Genomic DNA, 14,092 nt, shown 5'->3' with positions numbered 1-14,092 from the left:
TAATAATAAAGAAACTGCCTCGGCCCTCATAGGACAGAAAATTAGGTAGGCGGAGTAGACAGAGGAGAATGCTGGGAAAAAGAAGCTGAGTGAGTGAGTCGCCATGATGCTCCCACTCCAGACAGACGCAGGTTAAGATCCTCTCTGGTAAGCCAGCTCATGGGCTACACAGAATATTAGAAATGGGTTAGAACAATATGTAAGAGCTAGCCAATAAGAAACTGGACCTAGCCAGGCCAGGCAGTGTTTGAAAGAATACAGTTTCCGTGTAATTATTTCTGGGTATAAACTAGCCATGTGGGCGGCCGGGTGCCGGGGACGCAGCCCTGCTGCCGCTCCTATTTCAACAGTTAGTTTCCTTCATAGTTAAGCTATGCCATAGCTCAAATTAAACAGATTATGCCACCAACATAAATGGAATACACATTTTCTTCTCAGAAGCCCAAAAGAACACTCTCTAACTAGAACACATTTTATGTCACATAGAAAGACTTAGTACATATAAAAGAAGTGAAATAATTTCTTGTAACTTCTCAGCTCACAGTGTATGAAAACAACAACAAAAAAATCGATACCAGATGGAACTACACACATATTGGACACTGAGCAATGCTCTTCAATCATAAACCATTCATTATGGAAGTTTGACCTAGCAACGCTGAAATACAACTAAGGCAGCTCTAGCAAGAAAATTTACAACTGTGAGTTCCAACTCTAAAAAGTAAAATCATGAATACATAATACAGTATGGCAGCAGATTTTAAAAACAAGAACCCTAAGAGAGACATACATAGATCTAATATACATGGGAAGTAGAAAAAGACAAGATCTCCTGAGTAAATTGGGAACATGCGGACCTTGTGAGAGGGTTGAAGGGGAAGGGAGAGGCACGGAGGGGAGCAGAGAAAAATGTAGAACTCAATAAAAATCAATTAAAAAAGAAAACATGGAAAAACAAAAATGAAAAAAAAAAACCAAAGCAGTAGGTCACAAGAAACAGTAATAAAGATCTGGAAATAAATTAATAAGATAGAGACTAAATGAACACATAGGACCCATCAGACTCTGTTCTTTGGATAGCAAAATTTAGAAACTGCTAGTCAAACTAACCAAAAGAAATTGAGAGAAGACCCAACTAATGAACTGTGAGGCTGAACAAAAGGGGTGATACAGAAATTTCCAGGAGAAAGCAAATGGTTATTAGGCAATATTTTGAAAACTTACATTTCAATGAGTTAGAATATCTACATGAAGTGGATAAATTATTAGCAACATATGACTTAACCAAATAAATTAAGATGATATAAACAGCATAAACAGATCCATAAAAATAAACGTGAATGAAACAGTAGTAAGATATTTCCCAACACGGAAAAGCTCAGGGACAGATGGATTTATTGACAAATTCTAATAAACCCTTAAGGGTAAGCTAACACTAATACTAGTACTCCTCAGATCATTCTAGAAAACAAAAATGGGAAAAATACTACCAAAGGCCTTCTGGGTAAGGTCATAACAATGCTAAGAAATGATACCACCAATTTCTCTAATGTACACAATACAAAAGTTCTCAATAAAACACTTGATAACATGTTCAAGAACAAAATAAGAACTCATAGTCGTTCTGAATCATTCCCCATCCATGTTCATGGAAGCCACCATAACTAAACACAGTGAATCTGCAGGAAGACAGCAGAGGAGCAGGGGTCTGGTGTGGAAGAACAGTTTCAGCAGAAAGAGATGGGCATTAAAGACAGTAAGAGGTCCAAACTCAGCATCTACATGGAAGAACCTGTTCAGAAATAAACATTTTAAATCAGATTTAAAAATATCAAACCCCAAGACCAAGTTGGTTTTATACAAGGGATACAAGATTTGTTCAAAACAAATCAATAACCATATTAAAACATATAGATTTTGAATGGTAATGAAAGATTATTTTAATATATGCTGAAGTCCAGTAGCCATTCCTCATAAGAGACCCTTGATGGAATTTTGGAATTAAAAGACTATGTCTCAACATCATAACGTCTAGATATATAACAGACTAAGTAACTAACCTTAATCTAAATGAAGAGAAGCTGAATATATTTAAAGAAGTGAGACAAGTGAACCCATTCTATTTTCATCCAATATAGTTCTCAAAGACTTAGAGTGGTAAGACAGGAGAAAGTAACAAAGGGGAACAGAGTAGAATAGCAAGAAGCTGGAAAAAAAAAGAAGCTGAAGTATTCTTACTTGCAGACAGTATGATTCTATACTACAAGACCTTCAAGATTCAAAAACATTGTAGTATACAAAACTATGGTAGTTTAAATGAGAATGGCCCCAGCAGGCACAAATTTCTTAATGTCTGCTTCCCAGCTGAAATTAGAAAGTGTGATTTTGTCAGAGGAGGTGTGCCACTGTGGGTTGGTTGTGAGATTTCTAAAGCCCACACAGGACCCAGTGTCTGCCGGTGGATCAGGATGTAAGCCATTGGTACTATGGAGACCTGGTTCCAAAGGTTTCAGATGGTAACAATACTAATACTGGCAGCTAGCCTACAGACCATTCTTGTGATATTTTGGCAAAGACTGTGACTTATTGTGCCCTTGTCCTAAGAGCCTGCCTGAGGCTCAGTTGAAGAGTTTTGGATTAATGTCACTGGCAGGGATGGCAAGGCAGCCTCCTATTGGCTGTACCATGTAGTTATGAGTGATCGCTCATGTGCAGATCTACAAGCTGGATGGGAAGAAACACAAAATTGCAGAAGAGAAAAGGAACACCTGGAAATGTGATGCTGGAACCACATTCTGTGCGCCAGGAGATAGAGAGCTTAAAGGCCTGATGCTAAGTCAAGGAGACATACCCGCAGGGCAAGACCCAACACATCTAATCCTGTACTCCGTGGAAGGAACAAGCCAGAGGGATTTCCTCAGCCTGGAAACTATCAACAAGTCAAAAGTTTACACAGGTGGCCAGGTTTCAGCCCAAGCAGGCAGCAGAATTCAGCAGCTTTGGCCACATGGTTCAGAATGTAAAGTATATTTAATAACGACACGGGAAAGGCTATGTAACCTTCCTCCACGGTCAAGGAAAGGCACCGGGGTCGAGGCATCTGTCAGGGCAGTCCCTGCACGGAGGCTTAGAGAAGATATTGCATGGAGCTGTGAAGGTGAAGCCTGGATTGAGCTGAGACTCCACAGTGTTGGAAATACTAGACCTGCCGAGAAGAGCTGCTAACAGGAGAGGAACCAGCCCGAGAGAGAGAGGTGTGCTGCAGTCAACAAGCTGAAAGGTGTTGGAGATCTGGAGAGCCAACTAAGACAGAATTTGGAATTTGTCCCGCAAGTTTGCAGCCTCGCTTTAGTCCAGTATTTCCTTACTATGTGCCCTTTTCTCCCTGTGGAATGCTAATGTATATTCTATTCCATTGTATGTTGGAAGCGAGTAACTTGATTTTTTTTTACAAGGGTTTACCATTTAAGAGCTGGCCTTGAGTTTCAGAAGAAATGGTAGACTTTGAAAATGTGTTGAAACTGAAAGACTACAGGACTTTTGAAGTTGGACCAAATTCATTTTACATTATGATAGGGTTATCACCTTCGGGGCAGGTCAGGGAGTGAAGTGTGGCAGTTTGAATGAGATGGTCCCCAGTAGGATCATATGTCTGAATGGTTGGTACCCAGTTGCTCTAAACTACTGGGAGGTGTGGACTTATTGGAGGAGGTGTGTCACTGGTGGTGAGTTTCAAGCTTTCAAAAGGCCATACTAGGCCCAGTGCCAGACTCTTTCTCTGTCAACTGCCTATCGATCAAGATGTACAGCTCTCAGCTACTGCTCCAGAACCATGCCTAGCTGTTTTCTGCCATGACGGTCATGGACTAACCCTCTGAAGCTATAAGCAAGTCCCCAATTAAATACTTATATATCAAAAATATGCTCAGTCACACTACAAAGACATTTGTCCAATTATGTTCATAGCAGCATTATTTGTAATAGAACCTGGAAACAATCTCAATGCCTCTCAACTGAAGAATGGATAAAGAAAATGTGGCACATTTACATTAGAGTGCTACTCAGCAGAAAACAAAACAAACAAAAACAACAACATCTTGAATTTTGTATGCAAATGGATGGAACTAGAAAACACTATCCTGAGTGAGGTAACCCAGTCCCAAGAATATGAATATGAACCTTCATCCAGCAACTGATGGAAACAGGCAGAGGCCTGCAACAGAGCACTGGACTGAGCTCCCAAAGACCAGTTGAAGAGTGGGAGGAATGAGAACATGAGCAAAGAGATCAAGACCATGATGGGTTCACCCACTGAAATAGTCTACCTTAGCTAATAGGAACTCACCAACAGCAGATGAACTGGGAGGGAAAAAGCATAGGACCAAACTAGTTCCTCTGATTGTGGTTGACAGTTGCATGGCTGGGACAGACTGAGGGGCCACTGGCAGTGTCACCAGGATTTATCCCTACTGCTTGTACTGGCTTTTTGGGAACCTATTCTCTTTGGATGGATACCTTGCTCAGCCTAGATATAGTAGGCAGGGCCTTGGACCTTCCCCAAAGCAATGTGCCTTGCCATCTCTGAGGGTGGATGGGGGTGGAGAGGGAAGAATGGGAGGAGAGGAAGGAGTGAGAACTTATTGGCATGTAAAATGAGAAAAGATAGTTTGTTTTCTTTTTTAAAAACCATAAATTTTAAAAAGTTGCCTTGGTCATATATTTCTTTAAAGCAATAGAACAGTAACTAAGACAAAAAATTAAAAAACCAAAAAACTTCATGAATACAAAAATAGCTTACTGAAAAAGAAATCAGCAAAAATTCCCATCTGTAATAGTTATTATACATTATAAAATATCTAGGAATAAATAAAATTAACTAAGGACAGGAAAGACCTCTACAGCAAAATCTTTAATACAATAAATAAATAAATTAAAGAAGATACCAGGTCATAGGGAAATTCTCCAATGCTTACAAATTGACAGGCTTAGTACTGTAAAACATCTATATTACTGAAAGGAATCTATAGGTTCAAATATATCTATTTTTAAAATACCAATGATGTTCTTCACAGAACTAGAAAACACAAATCTTAAATCCACATGAAGCACAAAAAGAGCCTCAATAAGCAAGACAAGCCTATGCAGAAAGATCAGCAGTGGAGATCTTTATCTGCACAAACAGAAATGAAGTCATTCAAAGACCTTGATATAAGGCTTATAGCTTTCAAAATGCTAAGGGAAAAATAGGTAAACAACTTCAAGATACGGGCATAGGCGGGAACTTTTCAAACAGAACTCCAGCTTGGGAAATAATCCAAAAATATATAGCTAAAGTTCCATAAATTAAAAAGCTTCCGCAGAGCAAAGAAAGTGATCCCCAGGGTGAAGAGACACCCTACCAAAGGGGAGAAAATCCTCGCCAGCTGCGCATCAGAGATGGGAGTAATGCATATAAAGTATAAAGAACAGTGAGACAGAAACAAAACGAATCAAGCTGTCCAACCAATCAATAGGAAAATGGACTGAACAGACCATTCTCAAAAGAAGAAATACAAATGGTTAACAAATATTGAAAATGATAAAAAGAAAAGAAAATGTTTTAGGGTTGCTTGTCATCACAGTCAGAATGACTCTCATAAATAAAACAAATAACTGCAAATAGTGGTGAAGATATTGAGAAAGAGGAACCTACACTCAGTGTTAGGGGAGGACAAACAAGTAAAGAAAGATGGCTCAGGTGTCAGTGAGGAGGTGTGAGGCTCCCTAAAAATGTACAGGATTATCATATGACCCACATATATGACCCGAGATATATCAAAAGAGCTTTGAGTTAACACACTACAGAGACTGTTTCACATTCAAGTTTATTGCTTCATAATTGACAGCTTTCAGGATATGGAACCTATACATCTGTCAATATTTGAACATATAAAATGGAGTATATGTACACAATAAAATTTTATGTAGCCATAAAGAGAAATGAAATTGTGACATTTTCAAGTAAATTGGTAAATGATTATGTGAAGTGATATGAGCCAGATTCAGAAAGAAAACTGTTCTTCAGAAAGAAAAAGTCAGATGTTGACTTTTGATTTGAGTGGGTACTGTGAAAGGGGAGGAAGAGATCTTAGGGGAGCTGCATATAGAAAAATGGAAGACATGTAATAAGAAAGCAGAGAAAACCAACTTGGGGGGAGGAAGGAGATCAAACGGAGGGAAGTAGAGGAAACAGAAGAGAATAGTAGGGATGAAGGATGAATTAAAAAGTAAAGTGTGTGTGTGTGTGTGTGTGTAAACACCAAATTAAAACAATTACTTCCCTGTATGATAAGAGCGTTAAGTCTTTGAAGAACAAAATTGAGGAAGATACTAGAAAACGGAAAGCTCTCCCATGCTCTTGGATAGGTATGATCTACATAATAAAAATGGCAATCCTACCAAAAGCAATCTACAGATTCAACGCAATCCCATACAAGAAAGGAACTTCTGGAGACATTACCTTCCCTGACATCAAGCTCTATTACAGAGCTATAGTAATGAAAGCAGCCTGGTAATGGCATAAAAACAAAGAGGGTGACTAATGAAAAATGAAGATCCTGACATTAATCCAAGCACCCAAAACACCTGATTTTTGAAAAAGCTAAAATTATAAAATGAAAAAAAGAAAGCATCTTCAACAAATGGTGCTGGCATAACTGGATGTCAACATGTAGAGGAATACAAATAGATCCATATATGTCCCCCATGCAAATGGATCAAAGACCTCAGCATAAGTCCAACCACACTGACCCTCATAGAAAAGAAAGTGGGAAGTAGTTTTGAATGCACGAGCACAGGAGACCACTTCCTAAATATAACACCAGTAGCAGAGACACTGAAGGCAGCAATAAATAAATGGCACCTTCTGAAACTGAGAAGCTTCTGCAAGGTAAAGGACACAGACAATAAGCCTACTGAATGGTAATAGATCTTCACCAACCATACAGACAACTGATCTCCAAAATATATAAAGAACTCAAGAAACTAGACATGAAAACTATAATTAACCCAATTTTAAAAAAAATGGGGTACAGAACTGATCAGAGAATTCTCAACAGAAGAAGTTCAAATGTCCAAAAGACACTTAAAGTCATGCTCAACCTCCTTAGCGATCAGGGAAATGCAAATCAAAACAACTTTGAGATACCATCTTACACCTGTCAGAATGACTAAAATCAAAAACACCAATGATAGCCTATGCTGGAGAGGACGTGGAGTAATGGGAACACTTATCCGTTGTTGGTGGGAATGCCCAAATTGTGCAACCACTTTGGAAATCAGTGTAGCGGTTTCTCAGGAAACTGAGAGTCAACCTACCTCAGGATCCAGCAATTTCACTCTTGGGAATATACCCAAAAGATGCCCTATCATACTCCAAAACATTTGTTCAACTATGTTCATAGCAAAACTATTTGTAATAGCCAGAACCTGGAAACAACCTAGGTGCCCTCAATAGAAGAATGGATAAAGAAGGTGTGGCACATATACACTTTAGAGTTCTACTCAGCAGGAAAAAAAACAATGACATCTTGAATTTTGCGTGCAAATAGATGTAAATAGAAAACAATTTACTGAGATAACTCAGACCCAAAAAGATGAATATGGTATGTACTCACTCATAAGTGGATTCTAGCCATAAACAAAGGACATTGAGCCTATAATTCGTGATCCTAGAGAAGCTAAATAAGAAGGTGAACCCAAAGAAAAACATATAGCTATCCTCCTAGATATTGGAAGTAGACAAGATCGCCAGGCAAAAGTTGAGAGCATGGGAATGGGGGTAGGGTAGGGGGAAGGGGAGATGGGGAGAGAGAAGGGAGAAGGGGAGGATTGGGGAGAGCTTGGGAGAACGGGATGGTTGAGATGGAGGAAGAGTGGATATGGGAGCAGGGAAGAAAATATCTTTTTTTATTATTTATTTATTTATTTAGTATACGATATTCTGTCTGCTTATATGCCTGTAGGCCAGAAGAGGGCGCCAGACCTCCTTACAGATGGTTGTGAGCCACCATGTGGTTGCTGGGAATTGAACTCAGGACCTTTGGAAGAGCAGGCAGTGCTCTTAACCACTGAGCCATCTCTCCAGCCCCCGGAAGAAAATATCTTAATCAAGGGAGCAATTTTAGGGTTGGCAAAAGACTTGGCTCTAGAGGGGTTCCCAGGGGTCCAGAGAGATGTCCCCAGCTGGGTCCTTGGGCAGCTGAGGAGAGGGAGCCTGAAATGGCCCTATCCTATAGCCACACTGATGAATATCTTGCATATCACCATAGAACCTTCATCTGGCGAAGCATGGAGATAGAGGCAGAGACCCACACTGGAGCACTGGACTGAGCTCCCAAGGTCCAGATGAAGAGCAGAAGGAGGGAGAACATAAGCAAGGAAGTCAGGACCATGTGGGGTGCATTCACCCACAGAGACAGTGGGACTGATCTAATGGGAGCTCACCAAGGGCAGCTGGACTGGGACTGATGGAGCATGTGATCAAACCGGACTCTCTGAATGTGGCTGACAATGAGGGCTGACTGAGAAGCCAATGATAATGGCACTGGGTTTTGATTCTACTGCATGTACTGGCTTTTTGGGAGCCTAGTCTGTTTGGATGCACACCTTCCTAGACCTGGATGAAGTGGAGGAGGGCCTTGGACTTCCCACAGGGCAGAGCACCCTGACTTCTCTTAGGACTGGAGAGAGAGGGGGAGGGGCGTGGGGGGAGTGGGGAGGAAATGGGAGGAGCGGAGGAGGTGGATTTTTTTAATAAATAAATAAATTTTAAAAATCATTAATAGTTGTATGTTTTGAGCCTTCAGGGGGAAACATAAGAGGGAGAAAAACCACCCAAGAATGGTTGTAAAGCATCCTGTGTTTGCAGAACACTTTCCTCATTGCCCATGGACTTAGGACAGAGACGGAAGTGATGACGTAGGAGGTGATTCCAAAGGATCTCACAGAGGCCAAGGATCTAGCCTGACAAGGGACCGATGAGTGCGGAGGTCAAATGGCAAACTCACAGGTACACACCCAGGACCTGGGGCTGGGACAGAGGAAGGAAACCAGATAGATGTCTGACAAGCTTAGAAGAGAAACATACAACGATCTGGATCCCATTTTACAAGCAATAAAAGGCCGTGAAATGAGACGATTTTATTATATTTAATAATATCCTGCTTTACTCTTAGCTTCCTAGGGAGTTGCGGTAAGGGCAACGTGATTTCGTTTTCTTGTTCAAGTCTTGGCCTCTGCTTTTGTATTTCACTATGCAAGTTCTTCATCCAAATATACTTCATATACTAAAACACGAGCTGATGGTTTGAGACTCATGGAAAATGGTTAAGATGAGACTGAGAAGACAGTTACTCGTCTGTTAATAACAGATCTGGGAAGCACTAATGTCCAGCTGTAACTGCTTGTTTTGTGCTATACTGGGTAAGAGAAACAGGAAGGTAAACAATGGAGAAGAACAAGCTTCATTATTTTTACCATTGGGATCTTCTTCCCATTTTAGTACAGAGATTTTCTTATCAAATGAGCAGGAATTAAGAGGAGTCAATAAATTCAACACAATATATCTGAGCTTCCATCACCAGGCCACACAGCTGAAGACAGCGGTGACTCACAGCTCTGCCCCATAGTCATGATTCTGTCTGAGACAGAGCCAGGGCCAGGGTTCTCCAGAGCCTACCAAGGAGCATAAAAGCAGAGGTCAGCAAGCCTGCCCACACACGTATCCGTGCAGCTGGCACCGTCCATGCTTGAGAACACTCAGTGAAGGTCACGCGGTAACACAGCCGGGCCTTGCCTCCTGGAAGACTGCTCTACACACAGAATAGCTGACAGGCCCGCTAGTCCGCTCAGTCATCCTGGGAAACCAGCTTCTGTTTCTCAGTAACTATGTAGTTCTTATCGCATTTCACACCTTGACTCTTCAGCCCTTCCGCAGCATCAGAAGGCAATATTCTAAGGATTTTCGCTTCTTTTTTCCTAGATCACATTTTTTTCTTTCCATGTATTCACATAATCACCAGCTCTTCTTCCTTTCTGCTGCTCATATATGATATTGTATATAATAGGACACTATTTCAAGATAGACTACGAGCCCAGAACGCAGACACTCAGAAAAGTTGTAAATACACTATTTCGTTTACAAAAAATGAGTATGCAAAAATGACCACTAAATTAGGAAGTGTGTGCCTGATAGTTAGTGCCTTACTGTGTGTTTACAGTTTGAGTGTGAAATGCATCTTCTAAACTAATGTATTGAAGATTTTTTTTTCCCCAATCCACATTCAGAGTAAAGATTAGATCATTACTGCTGACCCAGTCCACAGACAGAATAATGGCCTTGTGGTGTTACTGGGAGGTGAACATCAAGGGATGAGGCCACGCTGCAGGCACGTGCTTCAGAGGCTGCCAGCATCCAAATCACTTGCCTTTTCTCTGCTTTCTGGCTACCCCATGATGCTCTTCTGTGATGTTCTGTGTCATTATTGGCCCCAGAATAAAGCCCAGTGATGGTGGATTGATGGTCCTGAGACTGTGGGCACAGCCACACCCTTCCTCTTCTAAGTCATTTTAATCAGGTGTGATAGCAGTTACCAAAAGTGGCTGACTGGCACAACATGCCCATCTTAAAGTTGCTTCTGAGAGATCTGAGCATGATCATTTTATTAAAAACAGCAAATATCAAATGTTGGTATGCTGAGGAGAATGTGACAATAGCCAGTGTGTCCTCATTAGACATTCAGAGTTGTAAAAGAGGCAAAGACTGGTAGTGTCTGAGTCCAGAAGCCTCACACCAATACGCTGAGGGTACAGACCAAGTCCCATCTCCTGCCCACCTATACAGCAAAATCATAAAGTGTTTAAGTAGAGAAGCATTCGAGAAAGTTAGCTGCATCTTCCTAGTGTAGAAGTTTCACCCACAACATCCCTTCCAATGATACTCTGGTCATGTATGAACACAGCATGGACTTACTGTGTTACAGGGAAGCCCATTCAATCATTTTAAAAATATATTTATGTTTTTAGCTTATGTGTATTTTACCTACATGTGTATCATACCATGTGTGTGTGCCCAGTTTCTACGGAGGCCAGAAGAGGGAGCTAGATCCTCTGAAACTAGCTGGGCAGTTTTTGGCCTCCACGTGGGTGCTGAGAAGTGAACCTATATCCTTTGCAAGAGCACCAAGTGTTTTTGATCACTAAGCCATCTCTTCAGGTCATAAAACACTCATTTTTAAACGTTTTTCTATTATTGTTTATAAATTTATTCAGCATGTGATATTCTTTTTATTTTATTTTTTGGAAAAAAAACAAGCTATATTTTTTTTTTCATTTTACATATCAATCCCAGTTCCCAGCCCCCCCCCTTTCTCCCATCCCCTCCACTTACCCCACCCCCTCCCATCCACTTTGCAGAGAGCCTAAGCACATTGCTTTGGGGAAGGTCCAAGGCCCTCCCTTCTATATCTAGGCTGAGCAAGGTATCCATCCAAAAAGAATAGATTCTCAAAACACCAGGACAAGCAGGAGGGATAAGTCCTGATGCCTCTGCCACACTTTAAAAATATCAAAATTTTTACATAATTTTTTATCTTTAAAACAATTCACACAATACATTTTATCATAGTCTTTCCCCTCCTCCAACTCTTCCTAGGCCCTCAACACCTCCCTACCCATCCAACTTCAGGTTCATCTCCCACTCAAAAAAAGAAAAACTTTTAAAGTTTTGATTTTACTAAATGTTTCTCTGTGCCTATAATTTGTTGAATCTTCTTCATTTGTCTAGCCAGCATATACAGAACCATGATATATTTCCATAATCATAAAACACATCTGGAGAGAAACCCACAGTTAAAAACCCAAATGCTACCCTGCTCGCTCTCCCTTTGTTCCTGTCCCCTCGGTCCTCTGCAGTCTCGAAGCTGCTCACCTGAATCACACCTCCCAAGAAGGAAACTGCTGCAGCCACTCCGATTCTCTGTAGCTCGAAGTCGGATAAGCCCAGCACGCTCGAGTTGCTCTGTGTGGTGAGATTCCGGCTGCTCTGGGGGACCAGCCTTTCCACAGCATTGGCTGATATCAAGGATGTCAACGCAAAGGTGCCTGGAAATGAGAATGGTTTAGGGAAGGTCCATGTAAACATTCAAAAGTCATTCAATTGTTCCATGAATATTGAAAAGCCAACAAGAGCTATTAGGAATAACTCTACTCCAGTGCACCCCATTTCTCTGCCTTTCCTTCCACCCCACTCCATGAAAGAAACAGTACATCTGACTTACTGCGATGTCCACTGAGCCACCGTGTCTTTGTGAGTCACACGCTGTCCTAACTCTCTGAATGGAGAATATCTAAGATGCAGGATTGTGGCCTAGATTTACATCCAACCCTTCAATATATACAAAAATGCCACCTTCAGTACCCACTAAGTGATATTTGTACCCAGAGTTTAGGGTTTGAAGACAATGAGAGGAGGAAAGCTCGAAGACCTTGATGGATAACTACACACCTGCTGTCTAAAATGTAAGGTCCTCTGATCTACCAAAACAAGCTTTCATCTTCCAAGATGGGCCTCAAATTCCAGTCACAACTAGGGAACCCAGTTCTTTCTCACCATGCTATGTGCTTTCTACCTCTAATGACTTCATAATTGAGTACACTTTTTATTTTCATGAACAAAATGCCAGGGCCCATAAATTAATCATAAAAATTCAAATTGCTGAGACAATGGGGATGTTCTATCGGGAACTCACCAAGGCCAGCTGGCCTGGGTCTGAAAAAGCCTGGGATAAAACTGGTCTCGCTGAACATAGCGGACAATGAGGACTACTGAGAACTCAAGAACAATGGCAATGGGTTTTTGATCCTACTGCATGTATTGGCTTTGTGGGAGCCTAGGCAGTTTGGATGCTCACCTTACTAGACCTGGATGGAGGTGGGTGGTCCTTGGACTTCCCACAGGGCAGGGAATCCTGATTGCTCTTTGGGCTGATGAGGGAGGGGGACTTGATTGGGGAAGGGGGAGGGAAATGGGAGGCGGCGGTGTGGAAGAGACAGAAATCTTTAATAAATAAATAAATTAAATTAAAAAAAAGAGCCTGGAGAAAAAAATTCAAATTGCTAAATAAACTAGCACATTCAACATCTTTATACTTTGGCTTCAGGAAGTAATTGTTTTTCAAAGATATATGAACTCAGAGCAACTGTGCTTTCTTCCACTGGGCCTACACAAGAATGAACCTGTTAATGGCCAACCACAGATGGTTGGGGGACTCAAGAGGCTTTGATGCCCTCCTATTTCGCTAGTGAACATTGATGAACTATGGGAGTTGGGGAGTCAGTGATATCATTTGGACAATCATTGGTGAACCCCCTGTGCTCCAACAGAGAATTCCAAGCTCACACTGTTGGTTCCAATTATATATGTTGCATCTTAAAGCAAAAGCTTGAATATGAAAAAAAGATTTGCAAAGAGAGTGTTGACAGGGAAGAAACGGTGACAATGAAAGGTGGAAGGGCAAGGAGTGATCACATTGTTTACGTGGATGAAAACGTCAAGGAACAAATTTAATTTTTTAAATGATTCATATAATGTCTTATTATCTTTAGCAATTTGGTATTGCATTCCAAACACCTCATGGGGAGGCTAAAATTCATGATAAGTTGCTTGTCTTTCACAAAAGGACATTGGACCATTAAAAAAGTTTCAGGAAACTTAAATCTCTCACCTACACTAAAATATGATCAAATAAAAGAGAAATATGATTTGTATGTTAAATATTGTGGGCATCTTTAAAGATTCAATGACCCGTATAGTAAGATCACAGGAAGGTCCCAAAAGTCATTTTCTGGTTCCCCTGTCATTTATATCAGGGTGGAAAGCATCACCTGTTTATTACCAGCGCTGATGACTAATATTAACTAGCTTTCAACCAATAGCAACGCTGACAGACTCTGAGAAGGACAAATTTAAAAACAGGATGCCACCCACATTTGCTGTACAGTAAAATGCGTGTGAAGTCTGCAAAAGGTGTATTTAGACATATCTGTAGCTGTT

The 14,092-nt window shown here is 40.9% G+C and overlaps 1 protein-coding gene across 5 annotated transcripts in view; it reads right to left on the bottom strand.

Annotated features, from left to right (window-relative positions):
* The window catches only part of Slc26a7 (solute carrier family 26 member 7), a 114,337-nt gene that overhangs the window by 73,238 nt on the left and 27,007 nt on the right, over window positions 1-14,092 (bottom strand). For all 5 annotated transcript variants that reach the window (XM_050164316.1, XM_050164329.1, XM_050164348.1 and 2 more), the window contains one exon: window positions 11,969-12,141. In XM_050164316.1, coding sequence (XP_050020273.1) covers window positions 11,969-12,141 — 173 coding nt within the window. The remainder of the gene's footprint in view (window positions 1-11,968; window positions 12,142-14,092) is intronic.

Source organism: Alexandromys fortis, unplaced genomic scaffold (genome assembly GCF_014885135.2).
Source record: "Alexandromys fortis isolate MF-2015 unplaced genomic scaffold, M_Fortis_MF-2015_v1.1 scaffold_18, whole genome shotgun sequence".
Lineage (NCBI taxonomy): Eukaryota > Metazoa > Chordata > Mammalia > Rodentia > Cricetidae > Alexandromys > Alexandromys fortis.
The sequence above is the reverse complement of the archived record's forward strand: the minus strand, read 5'-3'. Positions and strand labels throughout refer to the sequence as shown.